Source organism: Cyprinus carpio, chromosome A23 (assembly GCF_018340385.1).
Source record: "Cyprinus carpio isolate SPL01 chromosome A23, ASM1834038v1, whole genome shotgun sequence".
Lineage (NCBI taxonomy): Eukaryota > Metazoa > Chordata > Actinopteri > Cypriniformes > Cyprinidae > Cyprinus > Cyprinus carpio.
In genome coordinates this window covers 16,079,557-16,097,924 of record NC_056594.1, presented here as the reverse complement: position 1 = coordinate 16,097,924, position 18,368 = coordinate 16,079,557, and the positions used below count along the sequence as shown (strand labels likewise).

The window sequence follows — 18,368 nt, the reverse complement described above, 5'->3', positions numbered from 1 at the left end:
TTTTTAGACATCAATATTGTGACCAACGGTATTACAAAAGCAAACAAAAACGTACCTCCTTAGCTACATGTTCTTAAAACATTGAAACTTATAAATATTACCAAGAACGATAGGACCACCAACATGCAAAATTATTGACACTACACTGGATTACTGATACCGGATGACACTGCATGTTATTTTATATTTTATTTAGATATTATTATTTTGTCATTTGCATTTAGAATTGTGTAAATATTTATGTAGGCCTATATAATATAAAATTATTTTAAATCAACGGGACACTTGGATGTGGCTTTATTTTGCTAAGTGTCAGTTTTACAATTTTTTTATATTTTAATATTGTATTTAGATTTAGTATTTATTTGGTCATTTACATGTTCGTACTATTTAGACATGAAATATATTTTAAATCTAAAATATTATAAATCAATAGGACACAAGTTTTACTATTTGCATTTTATTTAGATATTTATTTTATCATTTTCATTTAGCATTGTTTCTGCTGGAAATTGATATTTTAACTATAATAATATTTTCATCATCTACTGCATATTTAATCTATCATGTGAGAGTTATCGTCACTAAGTGCTATAATAGTAATACCAATCTGACTCTAAACTCCTTTAAAAAAAAATCTTTCTGACGGGTTTTTTTGCTTCTTTTTATAGTATTACCGATGCCTGACGCATGTAACATCAGCCGTGCTCAACAGGTGATGATCAGGGGCGCGCGCGTTGCCATGGCGAAGCGTCACTATGACACCAGTAGCAGAAGGCGAGGCGGGGATTCAGAGATTTCACGAACTCCTTCAGTAAAGCACATTTTCCTCTTCAAAAGCTACAATCTCCGCCAGACGACGCTTGATTAGAGGACAGACGACCAAACAACCGCACTCGCCCTCTCTTTAACGTATCGGATAACGTTTTGCTAATCGTTTGGCGTCGTCTCTACAGTAGAGAGTGTTGTTTGTTGTCCTAGTTGCACGATATAATCCCAGCTAGCTAGCTCGCCATGTAGCTGGCTAGCGAGTTTGTGAGCCGTTAATCGAGCCACATCATGAAGAAACCGACTATATAGATATGGATAACGTTACTTAGAAGAGCAAGAAACTGGTAAGTTAAGTAACGTACTTTTAAAATGATTTCACGCGCGTTGTTGTACGTTCAGCGTTTGCTATTGTTTTTCTCCCTCGAAAAACACAAAGTACGAACAACCAGGTAGTAGACAAACACTAGCAGCTTCTTAATCGATATATATATATATATTAGTCAAACACTAGCAGCTTCTTAATCGTTATATCAATCAGCAGCTTCTTAATCGATATATATATATATATATCAGTTTTATAGGAATATCAAAATGCAGATGGTTTTAGTGCTTGATGCAGTTTTGTCATTAGACTAATTGAAAGAATGCGTAAAAACACTCTTAACTAACGCTATATTGTATTAGTTTTACATTTGCATAGGATTCCTTACCTAAAGCCAAGACAGGTCCTTGGCAGAAAAAAATAATTTCATTTACTTACTAATTCAGATCTAATTGATTAGGATTTGTTTATTATTATTGGTAGTAGTTGTAGTATTTTAGGCTGCAGGTAGCAAATAGTGCTGATATTTATTTGGTGAAGGCCTACTAAAGCTCAAGATTTCCTTTATATAGATTTTTTATATTAACTTTAAATATTTGATACTAGCTTCAAAGGTTTCTTTTTGCAAAAATTAAGATGTACTGGGACATCTTTATGGGTGTCATAATAAATATTTTATCAAAAAAAAAAAAAAAAAAGAGGGAGGTGAAAGGTGAGGCAGTAATTCAATGTTTAGTATGCCATTAAGGATTGAATTATATTATTGGCTGCTTACAAAGAGCAGGCTCAATCTCCATGGTGATGGTGACCAGAAGGATATCAGGATTCCACAGGTTCAGGGACAGAAAGAGGAGGACTTGCCAGTATTCTTACAAAAGGGTCATAAATCTTATTTTATGATGACACAACAGATCTGCTGTAGCTCATTTATGTATTTTATCCAGCTCTATTGGTTTGTTGTTCTTAGTGACATTTGGTGATTTCTTATTTGTACTCAACTTATGATCTTCATCAACTATTACACTTCACAAACACAATAAATGCCCTAATTTGATAAGAAAGTGTATGGTTAGAACATAATGCAATAATACATAATTTTTGCACAAACTAAGCTATTTATTTAAATGCCTTAGTGTTCAAGATTTGCTCAGTTATGCCTAAATAAGAGTAATGTTTATAATTTTTTGGCTGAATACTTGATGTGTTTGTGGCTAGACTGTATCCCCAGCCGCATTACTAGATGAGAATTAAAAACACTCTGCTGTTGTTAATGAGCAACAAACATGATAGTGACTTGATGCAGTCTTGATGAAGCCTCTCAGACATCTTGAGTGTTTAGTGTCTGGTTTTATGTCACGAGTGTGTGTGCGCTGCTTATTAATTGTGAGTGAAGCATATATTCAGTCCAGTCTCAGTCTGATCTGTCTCGATCATTTTGAACTGAATTGCAGGGAGAGACATGGACTTGCATGAGGATAATCATGAATCAGAGCACAGCCGATTGTCTCACCATAGTGATGGGAAGATCTCAGAATCTCCTTTTCAATCTGAGAAACAGGAGAAATACAAAAAAAACATCAAGAGCTTGGCTGGGGATCATGTGCGAATCAGAACAAGAGAGCCGGCCGGAAACCCAGACCCTGATCGGTGTTCGGATGGAGAGCGTAGCAGTGCCTCTTTCTACTCGGATGATTATGAAAATGTCTCGCACTCGGATCGGTCTCTCTCGCCGTCAGCCTCTCCGTCTCCACAAAGAAGAGGGAGGTCTAGGAGAGTGTCCAGCAGCCCCTTGCATCGAGCAGGTATGCACACACATGTTATAGGCAAACACACAAGTCTGAAATCACATTGAAAATCTAGGAAGAAAAATCTAATTCAAATTTATACATTATCAGGACTTTTTAAGATTTTGAAAAGAAAACAAAAAAGAAACTTTATGATGTGAAACAAAGAGGAAATATTTGAGATTCTGCACTATATCTAGGTCACTAATCAAATAAGTACATTTGTAACACTGATCATGTGAACTCCTTAACATTACAATTTGCACAAACTTGTGGAGTTCATATAACTTGAGCTCTTTGTTAAATCTTGTTTGCTTCTCCTTTTCACTCATCATCATAATGGAACAAAGTCATCCGAAATTAAGAAGGTCAAATCATTTGTGTACACCTTCTGAAGCACATGAAATTAGTCAGATGTCTCCTCTTGTCCACCAATTACAGGTATAACGTAATTAACATGATGATCAAGGCCATCAGCAGCTGAATTCTGTGGTGACTGTGCATGGCCAGGTTTTTTTTTGTTTGTGGCCAATCATGTTTCTTGAAACACTCTGATTGCTGTGTGCCTAGCAATGTGATTTTCTCATTAAAAAGTTACTCAGTTGTGCAGTCATATTAATGAGCCCTTTGTGGAGAAACCTTGCATTATAACATTATTTTCTTTAAATTCTTCAAAACCTTGAAAAATAACGTATTTTAAAAAGAAAATAATTGTTTTTTTTTTTCAATGTTATTTGCATCTTTTAGAGAAACTGTTGTGTTCTGCAGTACCAATAATGACCAGCAGATTGCACAAGAGACAATTAGCGTCAAGTGACATATGAATGGAAAACTGATTTTTTTTTTTTTTTATTTTTATTGGTTGAATTTTGAATTGAATCGAACATGAATGTAAATAAAAAACTTTTACATTGTTACAAAAAATAAAATAAAAATTCTGTTTCAAATAAATGTTGTTCTTTTGAACTTTCTATTCATCCAACAATCCAAAAAAAGTAATGTTTGCTTTTCCTCAAAAATATTAAGCAGCAATTTTCAACATTAATAATAATATAATAGTTTCTTCTCAAATCAGCATATTAGAATGATTCCTGAAGGATCAGGTGACACTGCTTTGCCATAACAAAAATAATTATGTAAGTACAATTACATGTACTTATGGTTGTTTTTTTCAGCTGTACGTAAAGGTGTGTCACGCCGTCTCCTGCCCCACTCCCATCATCCTCAGCAGTGGTCAGGAGGCATCCGATCCCAAACTTTGAATAAAGATGCTCCATCCAAAGAAGTGGACCCAGTCACCAAACGCATGCTGTCTGCACGTCTGCTAAAGATCAACGAGTTGAAAAATGCATTGTCTGAACTGAGGCTGCATGCAGACGAGCTGCAGCGTGAGAACCGTTTACTGCGACAAATGCAGCTGCGGCAAGAGAAAGCTCTGCATCACTACAATGACACAGAAAGTGAGATCTCGCAGCTGTTGTCTCGTCACAACAATGAGACTCATGTACTGCGTGAGAGGCTGAGACGCAGTCAAGAGAACCAGCGCACAGCTGAGCGCAGCGTCAGGGAAAAAGATGCCCAGCTCCAGCAATGTCGCAGCCAGCTACAGAAACTGCAGCAACTCGCAGATGACCAGAATCTTGGAGAGAGGGAGGAACTCTCGCGAAAACTAACGTACACTCAAGGCAAATCGCAAGAAAGTGAACGCAGAGTGAAGGTAAAAAAAAAAATTACAATCAAGCACAAAGTGCAGGGCTCAACAATAAGGAATGCCCTGCTGTCCCAGGGCGTACTGTTACTTGTTGAGCTACTTATACTCTTACATGTCTATGCATTTTTATGCCTTACAAACTTTTTTACAAAACATTTGGTTGTGAATTCTTCCTGTCAACTTTTCAAACTTGTCACCAAGGTCAAATGATCTTTTTTCCTTTTAAAGGAAACTAAATTGAAACTAAATTAGAAAACTAATTTGAAATGTTCGCATCAAATTTTATGTCTGGAATTAATAATAATAAATTCTATTTTTTATTTAATTATATTTTAATTATAATAAATTTAAATAATGATTATCAATTATATAATAATACATTAAATATTAAATAAAACATTTCACTTTTAAGATCTAAATACAACATTTACATCTTTAATTTAAATGTATAAATATGTCTTTTGTGTGTGTGTGTGTTGAGGCCACTGAAATCTCTGGAAATTTTCTCTGTTAAAGTATAATAATCAAGATTGAATTTTGCTTTAGCATTCAAAATGTGGTTTCACACTGAAACACATCAGACACCAGACCCTTAGGATGATGTCTTTGCATAAGCTATAAGTGAAATCCTCCTGCAAACTTTTTTGTTTCCTTATATGTTTACTTTTTTCATCCTTATGTTGTTAAATAAATGAGTTTGAGCCATTAAAATGCATACAGCTGTTACCAGAGGAAATTAACTTTCTTTTAGGGGCTATGGTTGATTATAATGACTTCATCCATCCTCATGCTGTCAATATGTGTTTGTCTTTTTATGACGGTGTGTGTATTATGTGTGTAATGTGTCATCAGGAATTGGAGAAGAACATGGAGCTGAGCAGTGGGAGCTTTCAGAGGCAGCTAGCTAATGAGAGGAGGAGAACTCACGATGCACAACAGGAAGTTAAAGCACTACAGGAGGAAGTGGAGAGACTTTGCACTAAACTAAAGGTTCTTTGGTTCCAAACACCCACAAACCACATGCAAAGTTAGATTTTGATTCATTTAATCACAAACCTATCATGCCATGCTAATTTTTTGCATTTTATATCAGGAGAAAGAAAAGGAGCTGGATGCTCGAAACATCTACGCTAACAGGATGCTAAAAGCTTCTTCCAGAAAAGAAGCAGAGAATGGCAGCAAGCGAAAAGGTAGATCAGCATTTGTTAATAGGCCTATCTATGTGCCATTACACGGCTGTACTATGCACCTTCCTCACAGGGCCTTCTTACACATTTAAACATTCTGTTCACAATTATTAATAGCAGACAGGTAATGACTCCATAACAAACATTTTCCTGTGCTGATTATATTCCCATGAGATTCACAAGTGACTCCAGCATTATTTACTGTGGTTCTATGGATTAGATATGTTTGAAGAGATGTTGTAGGGGCTCTAAAAGGTACAGTAGTTTATTATGAATGTATATCTGTGTGCCTGTAAACTATGCATTTTGTCACATGTTTGTGTTTGTATATGTGTTGAGGCTCCAGTACAACCAGCACTAAGGCAGTACAGACAGAGGACAAGACATCCTCACTGGACTTTCCATCGCCACCTCCAACTCTTACCAACGAACTCCCACTTGACGACCAGACCCATGATTACCTTTCTTTGAAGGCACGTATAATCTGCTCAGTAAAGATCTTATAAACTATATGTCCTTTTAAATTGCATTTTCTGAATCTAATTTATTTATTAATCATAAGAGAACTCATTAAATTCATGAAATTGTGATTAGCTTAAGTTTGTGATGTCATTAGTCTAATTTTTAATATAGCTTTGTTTCAAAAACTAGAGAGCTGCTTGTTGTCTTAGACAACAACTCCCAAATATAACTCCATTTAGGAGATTTCAGTAGATTTTGAATAGTGTGATACTCAAATAAGAATGAAAATACATCACACACATAGTGGGTAAACTAATACATTTTCATTTACTACTATTATTATTTAACTATTTTCCTTTTTTTTATTATTATTGAATGATTGCTAAATAATCAAAAAATAAATAGATTTAAATAAATCATTTGCAAATTCCTTTCCCTCTGTCTTACTCATTCTGTTTTATCACCTAGCGATCCTTTTAGTGAGCTCACATACCTATGAATTTTCTTGTTAATTAATCTCTGAGTAATTTTTTAATTATTGACTTTCAGGTTCAAAAGCCTACTGTGAGTCACAGGGTAAAAAAAGATTGCCTTTGAATATCTGTCCTTCTGTATCCCAGCATGCAGCACACAATAGAATAGAATGTAGTTAATATTCTGGCTCCCAAAGCAAATCTTCACATCTTTAATTCAGCATTGCATTGCTGCATGAAATGCAAACCTCTTAACCTCTGCAAAATATTTTCTACAGAAGAGCACTAGTAACCTGGCTGATGTTTTACAGCATGAGTTTCCATGATTTGTCAAAATAATTCTGAATTAAGAATGATCCCAAGTTAGGATTTTACGAACAGTTCTTGGATTAAGAGCAGTTGCACAGAATATGTATGTTGTTATTTTCCCATATAAATTCAGTAGCAACAAGGGATGGTCAAGCTCCAAAAATGACAAAAAAATGACACCATAAAGCATCATTAAAGCAAATAATATTCTCTGCAACAGCTGTTTTTGATGTATATAGGTGCTCCTGTAGCTCAAGTGGTAGAGCATTGCGTTACCAAGCGCAAGGTTGGGGGTTCGATCCCCGGGAACACATGATAGGTAAAAATTGATAGCCTGAATGCACTGTAAGTCGCTTTGGATAAAAGCGTCTGCTAAATGCATACATTTATTTATTTAATTTATTTATATTTAAATATGTTGCATCGGTTTTGACATCAGTGATGCCAAATGTCACTGGTTCGACCTGCCATATTTAAACATCATGATGGTGAGAAAATGCTGACAATTTTTATTTTTGTGTAGATTATCCCTTTAAATGCATAAGTAACATTTCATTGAGCAAACCTTGCGGAAATGATAAACTTTGTGTTTTACTCAATTCCTGTCCTTTGTTTGTCATCCATTTTCTTATATATCAGCAGAATCAGCAAGGTAGGGAACAGAGATCTAGAGAAGCAAAACAATGGAAGATCCAAGAGTTTTGGAGGGAAAGGGAGAAAGAAAGAGACATGGACTCTGAGATGGAACAGACAAGGGAGAAGAAGAGAGAAAAAGAGATGCCGCATGACAGAGAAAGTGGCATGGAGCTGCTGAATGACAGGGAGAGGCAAAGACAGCACAGCTCAAATGAGAAGAACTCAAAGGGAAACAGAGGTAAGAAAGTAACTGGTCATAGATGCCATTATGTTGTCTCAGTTAAACACAAATGGATATTCTAAAACAGTGATATTGTGAAATATTACAATTTAAAATGACTGTTATATTTTCGTATATTTTAAATATGTAAATGTAATTTATTCCTGTGATGGATGTACTTTCTTAATATCATCAATGTTAAAATCAACTCTGCTTCTTCATAATTTTATAGAAACAGTGATAAATTTTTTCCTGGATACCTTGATGAATATACATTGCAAACAAAAAGTTTATTAAATAATAATTACATATAAATAATTAATAATAATTAGCTATTTTTGTGACAATAAAAGTTGCTTGTTGATGGATAAAAATATTGATTTCTTTCCAAAAAGAAAAATACTTTACTGACCCCAAACTTTGACACCAAAACATACTTTTTGAAAAATGCATGTTCACATCTGCAGTGATTCTGTTTTAAAATAGGCCTGGACAGAGAGGAAGAAGATTGGAGGATTGGCCGGTCTATATCTCAAAGGGAGGAAGAGAGCAGGAGGCAGTGTGAACAGGAAGAGGAACAACCTAAAGCAAGAAATGTAGAGATCCAGGCTGGCAATCAAGAGTGTGCTGAAGAGGAACATCAGCGCAAAGAGCAGCTACTGGCTAAGATGCGTGAGATAGACATGCAGACTCAAGGTCAGGACTCAGACTTCTTTTCTGACGACACAGGAAGTGTCCGCTCTCCTCCACGGTTGTCCGAGCAACGGAACCACAATGGTATTTTCAAATTTACAGAGCCAGAAGAGAACACATTTGCGAGCGGGAGAAGAGTAGGTGTTCTCCAAGCACATGGATCAAGCCAGGATCTTGACCTTGCTTTTGGTAGCTACGCCCCTTCTTTTGGTAAATCTGCCCCACGTGCTGGTTTAGGTGCACGCAATGCAAATCAGCCACCCCGAGAACTGGATGAAGAGATGGATCTGGGTGGCCTGGTTAAGGAAAGGAAGTCAAAGCTCATGCAGCAGCTTTTTGGGGCCTCTGCCACACCACCTCCTTCAGATCCATCCAGCGGGATGGAGATCCTAAGCACCCCTCTAACAAGCCAGTTCCCATCAGGATCAGTAGGTGGACGCAGGAGGGACACAGACACACCAACTGGACTAAATATCAGTTCTCTCCCAAACAATAGGAGCACTCTGCATGTCTCTGAGAGCCGACCCGTGGTCAGGGCCATTACGTCATTTGATGATGACATAGAAGAAGTCACACTCTGAATAGGGCGCTTTTATAGCCAATACGAAAGGATAAATTTTTTTTTAAAACACAAAGAGAGAATCCAAAAACCTTTGATATTTTGTTTTGAGCACCGTTATTATGAAGTAAGCACTGACTAAACAATGCTAATACGCCTCTTATTTTTAACCTTTCCGGCAAAATCTTGAAGGAAGACTTTTTCAGTGATACTATTTTCATATTTGGGTTTGCAAAGGGTCCAAAATGAACACTCATTGCACACTTAGGGCCATAAAAGTGCTGAAGGGAGTAGAAAGTTCTTTGGATGATCTACTGAAGAAACCAGACGTATCCAGATCCATAATGACCAGCGTAATCTACCAAGAGCTGCGCCAATTAGCAACTATCACAGCCATGTCAAACACAAAATGGGTTATGACATACTTTTTTTGGGCGGCAAATAATAGTAAACTGACTATCACAAACCTTAATAAATCACATTTCATGATACATTTAAATACTTCCCTCCTATAAATTTTGCATCTAAAAGGGAAATTCCTACAAATGCATATACTTTATTAAATCCTGACAGTAGTTTTTTAACCAAAAAGCAAGCTGTTAGCAAATCTGGCCATGAATGTCAGAAAAACTCACCTGTTGGCCGGTAACTTTAAAGGAACCACAGTGTAATAGATGGTTTAAGTCGAACTGTAAGATTGATAATCTTAACACTTGCTGATGTAATCGATAAGAGTGATTCAAATCAAGAGCATAAGACCCGTCAATTAGGGGAAACGTCCATTGTGACTTTCACATTCTCTAAACAACTTCTACCTCAGTGGAAAATTCTGAAGTTTATCAAGGACTCTGAAAGGGTTTTAGGTACTTGTTTTTTTTTTTGTTTTCTTCATTTTTTTTCACAGCTTGTGGAACATATCTCATTTTATGCCACCATTTAATGCTCTGCACTTTCAGTACTGATATGAGTGTGATTTTGATATGAGTGAGAGCTTTGTCCTCTCAGAGAGCCATGCTGCGGCTTGGCTGACTCAGGTCTGGGCCAGTCCTCCCACACAGCACTTTTAGTCTCTCCCCCCTTCTCTCATTTTAGATAAATTTTAATGGCAATTATGTGACAAAGGAGAGAGTCTGGTTCATAAGTTTGTAGTTTAAAATAAACAACGAGCCAAATACTCAAATTATATCTATACAGGACACCCCAAAAACATGGACAGTTACAAATGTGTGAATTTCTTTGCATTAGATAGCAAAATAACTAGCCAAGTGACATTTTCCCAAATCTAACAAACTGGTCCCAATTTTAGATTATTGTGTGTTGTATACTTTTAAACTTTTAAAGCTTCTTTTTCTAAAATGTTTGCTTGAAAAGTTAACTTGTGCTTATGAATGTCTCTTGGTTTGATATTTTAATATTTAATACAGTGATTCTGTGTGTGGTACAAGTGTACAAATATTTTGGGGGCCACTGTATATGTTTTTGTTTGTGTGCACAATATGAACCTTTTTACATTAACCATTTAGTGACCAGAAAACTCTGAAATCATTTGACTTCCACTTTAATTCTCAGCTAATACAGTGTCTTTGTTTGTCTGCTTACACATTATGAATTTTCTTTTTTTTATAAATGCAGGGTTATCTGTAAGAATTTGTCAAGTGGTTGTGTTAATTTTTTTAGTGTAACTAGAAGATATATTTTACTCTATAAACTGTAGTAATTTGGTATTTATTAAAGCATTTCAGGGTTTATTTCAATCTCAAATACTGAGAAGTCTGTTGTGAAATACTAGAAACAATGTGGTCGATGTTGTTTATTGTGACTAATGAGGGATGTCAGAATTTATTCTTGGACTTTAAGCAAAGACAGATTTACAAAGATGAATCAAATACTTAACTATGTTTTAATTTAAAAAATCTCCCAGAATTTTCATCCCATGGCCACTATTACTCAACCTTTTTAAAAGAACATCCATCCATCAATTTTCCAAAGCACTGCAACATGTTACTGAAGCACTAAAATGGTTAATTGTGAAAACAAGTTATATTATATTATCTTTTTTGTGTTTTTTGTTTATTATCTGACTGTATTGTATGTCGAATTTGAAATAGTGATCCTCTTTTTCTTTTGGTTTGTGTGTTTGTTACATCTTTCCACAAGCTTTTGAAAGAGATGTCATCAACATCATACACACTGGAATATACATAACCATTTGTCAGCACATGACATTGTGTATGGAGTGATCTCCAGAACCAGATCCATAGATGTTTGTAACCTAGAAATTTAGGTTTGCTACGTGAACATCCTCTGTCATTAACAGGAAATCTCTGATTGTCTTCTCTGGAGTGGCAGCAAGCTTCCAGAGGTGCATGTGTGTTGTGAAGCATGGTAGAACGTTAACCATTGTCAAGTTACTATAGAATGTCATCCATTGTAAGGTCCTGGCAGAGATTTGGTCATTGTGGAGGGATGCTATTGTGTGTGGGCAAATGGTTCTATATTCATTTAACCTTGAAATCACGTGACTGTCATGTCTGAATCATATCAATGATGAGTCAATCATAGGTTTATAGTGTGAATCTAATGAAACCTGTCAAGAAAATTGTCACATTTCTGTATGACACATTTCACCCACAATGATGTTTTGCTATATATGCTCAAACCAGGGCCCGTGGGCCAAAGTTGGCCATGATAAACTTTGATTTAGCCTGCTGTGTCATCACACAAGAGAAGAGGCAAAATAGGGGGAGAAAACATGCCATTGTAGCATATATTCAGTTATAGTTTATATTTTTATTTTAACCTTTTTTTCTTCTATTTTTGCATTGACATGTTAAAAGCAGTAAGTAAATGTTATTATTTTATTTGATATGTTTTAAAGTTACTTAGCACATTAGTCGACACCTTTTCAGTGTATGCTTGTATTTCTTTTGAGGCCGCGCAAACGTTTCCCATGCGGCCGAGCGTGTGTTGTCAAGCCTGGATTGGTTTGTCGTCACTTATCCCCCTCTCACGCGGACCTTTAAACCCAACCAATACAAAGCGCTCTCATTTGCGTACATTGAGCAGGTAACCAATGAGCGCGACATGCTGAAGAGCTTTCCTAAATTCTAACCAATGTCTGAGCACGTTAAATTAACATATTTCATACACATACACAGACCAATCGCTTTGAGGAATGGCGGTTAAGTGTGGCCCAAACTGACCAATGGACAAAGACGGGGGTAGAGTCTGAGGTCTGCATAATATTAACATGTTATTACCAGAGGTGTTTAGATATTGATTCTGGATTCGGTGGTAGTTAAACTCACTCCCCCACCTCACAGGTTTATACCTGCTTTTCTAATTTAATAAGACAAGTAACAGGAAATTTTGTAAAAATGCCCAAGAGGAAGGTAAGTCAGTTTATACTTTATTATTCGCACATATCATTGATTTCCCCCCTTTTTTTAAGAAACAGCGGCTCGCGTTTCAACGACGAGAACGTACGCAACGTCGAGCAGGTAAAACGAGGATCAAGTTTTTAAAAGCGTTCTATCCTAATCCGCGGACTTGATTGTGGAATCCTGCAGAAGCAATGGAACGTTCGGTCGCCTTTGCATTCGATCATCGTCACACTTGCTGATTTCCTCCATGATAGTTGGCGCTTTAATAACCCGATGCCTCTTTCGCAGTGAAGTCGCCACATTGTGCGCACTTGTGCTGAATGTCACTTTGCGGTGATGCTTCAGTCGTTCTCGGTTGGAATCAAAACCTAGCGCTCTGTTCTCTCTGAATGCGTCCGATACTCACTAACCTCCATTTTAAGATGTTCGTTTTCTATTAGCTCATTTTCGTCGATCGATAGAGGTCCTCATTATTTTTGTATAGCCATGTTTGAACCGATAGGCTCTTCCTCCACCCCCATTGCGGAGCGACAGACCCGTATGTAACCGAGCGCTCAGACAGTCACACTCAACTCTTTCTCACATATAGAGACGATTGTGACGGTTAGACAAAACAAAACACAATGTTGAACTGTGGACTTAATAGAGAAAAAAAGACTAACAAATAATAATACTAATATAACATTACGTTTCATTTTTAAAAATAGTCAAATGATGCTTTATTGAGGATGATTCACAGCCCACCGAGCTTCACCATCCAACATCAGCGGGGGGCGTCGAATAATGCCTAACAATGTGGGGGTCTGAGGCCTTTTTTTCTTTTCTTTTTTTTTTCTTTCTTTCAGTAATTAAAAAATCCATTGAGATTGCACTCCTCTGTTTTATCAGACCCACTGAATCGTGGGTTTCTCTAGGGGGGGTGTATCTTCTAATAGTGAGGCTAAACAAATAATGGATGCTTTCCAAGAATATGGAAAGTTTTTTCCCCATTTATAAACATTAAATAAAATATAATTAGTCAAAATGTATTGAAATAAAATAACAGGCCTAAATTAAGCTGTCCCCTAGCTATAGTTTGGAACAAAATATTGCGTAATTATATGATATGATAAACTTGCATATTTCCCATAAATTAAAGAAATCTTTTTTTATTATTAATTTCTCAAGCAACAGTGACTGAGTAATGATTGAGCAAAAAGTAATGGTATTATTTAATAGTTTTTCTGCCATGGTGTAAATATTACATTTTGGATTTCAGAATTTTTTTATTAAGTGTTTTTGTAAGGTTGTGTGTAGCAGTATTGCAGCTAAAATGTGGAACACAAATAAATAGTATGTTTTGGTCATTAAATAGGATTTGTTTTGTCAGATTGTCAAAACAACATTGTTGTATGATTTTAATGGTTGGATACAATTGAGAAGGCGAGATGAAGTTACTTTAAATAATGGCTCAAAACATATCTATAGTTCTCACAACAAGAAAACATGAGATTTGTGTATCTAATTCTCTCTTGTTTACATACCTTGAGTATATTATGAAAAGTAATAAATACAGATTTATATTGGCAACCAGTTTATTTGAGAGAGTAGATGTTGCATATTAAATTGTGGCCAAAGCATTAGAAAAACAAAATGGCAAACTTCCAGAGCCAATTTATCAAACACACCATAGGTCTATGTAACATCTGTGACCAAAGTGGTGTATCTGATTATACCAGTGGAGTCTGACAAACAGAAGCTACTGAACATTGTCTGTGAACTGAGATGAATCAAGCGTTATCTTTGCAAGTGTCACTTTATCAGTTTAAAATAACCTGTTAGCATCTTAAGGGTGATAAGTACTTTGTCGCAGGAGTCTTTTCAGAATCTTATTTAATCTGTACCTGTCACATGAAAAAAAAATGTATTTGTGTGAAGTAATGTCTGTATGTACAAATTTTGCATGTTTGTTTTGTCTGTACAGTCACCCGAGGGAGCAGAGGCCAAAGACGCCACCAAAGTTACAAAGAAGGAGGTAAACTACTATTGACATTCATTTCTTTTTCAAGTGTAGAACTGTTAACCGTGCAGTTTAACCCTTGTAAATATCATTTTATGTACATATTTGTTTGATTGACATTGCTGATACTATTAAAATCAATTAAAAATTGAATCAACATGGTTTAGTTAATGCAAATTTGATCAACTTTCTGCACGCTTTCTGTATGTTTACTTGTATTTGAGAGCTTGTTTGTTAAGTAAGTGTCTTTTTTTTCTTTCCATATGACTAGATGTCAATTGCATATTCCCTAGCAGGGTTAAAAAGTGGTGGAAACCAGTTCTAGGAACGGGCTTGTCATAAACGTGAGCAATACAGTGCTATTACAAGCCCTCTAGGTATCCTAAAATAGAAACACATTTATAGTGTCTGTGTAATATTCAGTTATACGATTTAGATGTGTTTGTTTTAATTGAACTACTTTATTATTGTGTCATACATTAAGCTACCACTCACTGTGGCCTTTGCATTATCTGTAATGACATCCGTACACTGTTTTAACTTCATTCATTCTGTTGTCTTCTTTCAACCCATAGAAACCAGCTCCTCCTAAACCTGAACCAAAAGCCAAAAAACCAGCTGCCAAGGTAACAGCTCTCTTTTCTTTTTCTAATTTTAGCATGTTTTTGCATGTGCTTTGCATTGTAGGTAAGTTGTTTCTTGAATATATGAATGCATGCTGCACGTGATGCTGTTTGTGTATTGTATGGACCGTATGAACTTATTAGTAGCCAATTTAGTAGCATTTTTGCAGTAGAGAGAACTGGCATGATCTGTCCTGGCTGGTGTATTTTGGAGCTATTATTATTATTATTATTATTATTACAGAATTATTTAACTCGTTGTCCCATTTGTGTTTTCTGCACAGAAGCCATCCAATGACAAAGCGATAAAGGAGAAGAAGGGTGGAGCCAAAGGAAAGAAAGAGGAGAAAGAATCTGCGCCCACTGCAAATGGAGAGACCAAGCCAGAGGAGGTGCGCTAACGCTTTTGGTTGCTAATACCATTGTGTCACATTTGCAGTAAAACCATATGAATGTTTGGTCATTCGAGAAGATAGAGAGAATAGAGAAAAAGTGTGAAATGACTCATGAAGAGCACAAATTAAGTATGAGTCTAATGGTATTTTAATTCTGAAAGTCTGCGTATATACATTACATTACCATTCAGAAGTTATGGGGTGGTAAGATATTTTGGTGTTTTTGAAAGTGCTTACCAAGGCTGCATTAATTTGATAAAAAATACAGTAAAATCATTAATATTGTGATATGTTACAATTTCAAATAAATGTTTTAATTTGAATATATTTAAAAAAATATATTCCTGTGATGTTAAAGCTTAATTTTCAGTAGCCATTTTTTAGTCTTTAGTGTCACATGATTCTTCAGAAATCATTCTAACATGCTGATTTGGTGCTCAAGAAACATTTCTTATTATTATCAGTGTTGAAATGTTTCTTTGGTAACTGAGATACTTTTATTTTATTTCAAAAGAACAGCATTTATTTGACATGAATGTTACTTTTGATCAATTTAATACATCCTTACCGAATAAAAATGTTAATTTCTTTCAAAAAATAAAAGATAAGTCTTATTGACCCCAAACTTTTGAACAGAAGTGTATATCTACTTTTAGTTCAACATTGGTTATTTAATATTGCATATCAAGTTGCTAAACTGAAAATGTACTTTTTACATTAATTGTCTCCCCTTTCTCAAAATGATCTGAGATTATTTGAATCGTCCTCCAGGACATGGAAATTATTTTCATAGAACATTTGTTGTGTGAAAGAGAATGAAAGAGCAGACATGTGAGGTGGGAAAGAATGACCTAGTTACAGGCATGTTGTGGAAAAGTGTATTCTGGAAGGTTTGTACTAAAATGTCTGGGTGTGAATTGGTGGTATTCATGTAAAGTTCAGATGGGCTGATAGTGTTTTATTTTGAGGGTATAATATTGCTTGAAAAATAATGCAACTTAAAGGATACTATTCCTTGTTCTTTTGTATTAAACGTGTTGTTGCATCAAATTAACTACTGTACACCGGCTTGTAATCATGAATCTTTGACCTTTAGATAATGGTAGATTGTGTTGAATAGTTACAATCAGTGTATTTCCATGGTAATATCATTTGTCCTTTTTTTCTCCTTGCTTTTCTAATTTTTGTGTGACAAATTGAATAAGGAAGCATTACAAATCGAGACTGTTCAGCACTCTGTAACATGAATGACATTATATTGACCAGTATCTAATTATCTTTTCATATATCCCAATGCATGCTTCTCAAACACCTGCATGTGCCTAAACCCTCACTCACACACATGCACAGATCTGTGTTTCCCGCTCATCTGTCAGTGTGTCATCATGGAGAACTTCCGCCCCCTCCTTCCTGTCCATCCGAGGGCAGAGTGAGAGTGTTAGAGTAAAGGGTACGAGAGTTTGAAGAGTGCAGTGTGTGCTTGTGTGCTCGTCACCATCAGATCTAGATTTATTCATCCATCTCTTTATGTGAAACTATACAAAAAAAATTATATTGGTATGAAAATTAAATGAATGATTGGTAACAAAGTTTACCAGAATGTTCAGTGTTTATGGCATGATTTTGATATTATGGATCACAGCTAAAAGATTTTTTAAGTGTGCTTTATGAGTGTACCCAATTGCAAAAATAATCACTGTTTTCAAACAGGTTTCCTGAACATTCATTGATCAAATAAACACATTGGTAGTCTATCCACAAAGTTGGGATAGAATAATTTTTTTTTTTAAATACACAGTTTACCTTTAAATTAATTCATTAAAAAATTAATTAAATTGATTTCCTTTGAGATGTGAATGTAAGGATATAAATGCACTCTTCTATCTTTTCTTGACATTTATTCTAAAGGATGTTGTCGCGTTTAAGGAATATTTCACCCAAAAATGAAAATTTGCTGAAACTTTCCTGACTCTCAGGTCGTCCAAGATGTAGATTTGTTTCTTCATCGGAACAGATTTGAAGTAATTTAGCATTACATTGCCTGCTCACCAGTGGATCTTCAGCAGTGAATGGGTGCCGTCAGAATGAAAGTCCAAACAGCTGATAAAAACATCACAATAATCCACAAGTAATCCTCACGACTCTTGTCTGTCAATTAACATCTTCCGAAGTGAAAAGCTGCATGTTTGTAAGAAACAAATCCATCATTTAAAAGACATTTTTAAAGTCAAACCGTTATAAGTCCTCTATCCATAATACTGTTTTCTCTAGTGAAAAAGTCATGTCGTCTGAATCGGGAGAGTAATATGCAGAGATCAAGCACCATTTACAAGTGAAAGCAGTCCAAAACTGTAAAAGGTAAAAGCCTTAATTCTACAAACATGCAGCTTTTCATTTTACAAGCCATTAATTGATAGACTAGAGTCATGTGGATTGTTGTGATGTTTTTATCAGTTGTTTGAACACTCATTCTGACGGTACCCATTCACTGCAGAGGATCCATTAGTGAGCAAGTGATGTAATGCTAAAATTTTCAAAATCTGTCCCAATGAAGAAACAAACTCATCTATATCTTGAATGTTCTGAGAGTGAGTACATTTTCAGAACTTATCATTTTTGGGTGAACTTTTCCTTCGATAAATGATGATTTCCAATATGAGGTAAGTTGTGGTCGTCAGTTGTTTGTGGGTTTACTCATACTAACCGATTGGCATTGGTTTTGTCTGTCTGACTTCACATCAGGTAATCTAAGAGTTTTAGAAAAGCTAAAATCCTATCAAAATGTCCTCTGCATTAGAAAATCATAATCTTTTTCTTCCGTTTTTTCTTTTCTTTTTTCTC

General features: G+C 35.6%; 2 protein-coding genes across 5 annotated transcripts; both read left to right on the top strand.

The window, feature by feature from the left end:
* Positions 1-711: 711 nt before the first annotated feature.
* On the top strand, positions 712-9,174 carry LOC109064053 (lebercilin-like). Of its 4 annotated transcripts, none has more exons than XM_042713409.1 (8): positions 712-1,115; positions 2,545-2,895; positions 4,053-4,594; positions 5,441-5,578; positions 5,682-5,778; positions 6,112-6,248; positions 7,659-7,893; positions 8,362-9,174. In XM_042713409.1, the coding sequence occupies exons 2-8, from the start codon at positions 2,553-2,555 to the stop codon at positions 9,147-9,149; spliced, it is 2,280 nt and encodes a 759-aa protein (XP_042569343.1). In that variant the 5' UTR covers positions 712-1,115; positions 2,545-2,552; the 3' UTR covers positions 9,150-9,174. The 4 variants fall into 4 exon arrangements, with proteins under 4 accessions (XP_042569343.1, XP_042569344.1, XP_042569346.1 ...); XM_042713410.1 differs by having other exon boundaries at positions 714-1,115; positions 6,115-6,248; XM_042713412.1 differs by having other exon boundaries at positions 715-1,115; positions 7,662-7,893.
* Positions 9,175-12,405: 3,231 nt separating this feature from the next.
* Positions 12,406-18,368, top strand: LOC109064055 (high mobility group nucleosome-binding domain-containing protein 3-like). The gene is made up of 5 exons (XM_042713980.1): positions 12,406-12,519; positions 14,474-14,536; positions 15,085-15,135; positions 15,417-15,524; positions 16,878-18,368. The coding sequence occupies exons 1-5, from the start codon at positions 12,505-12,507 to the stop codon at positions 16,989-16,991; spliced, it is 351 nt and encodes a 116-aa protein (XP_042569914.1). The 5' UTR covers positions 12,406-12,504; the 3' UTR covers positions 16,992-18,368.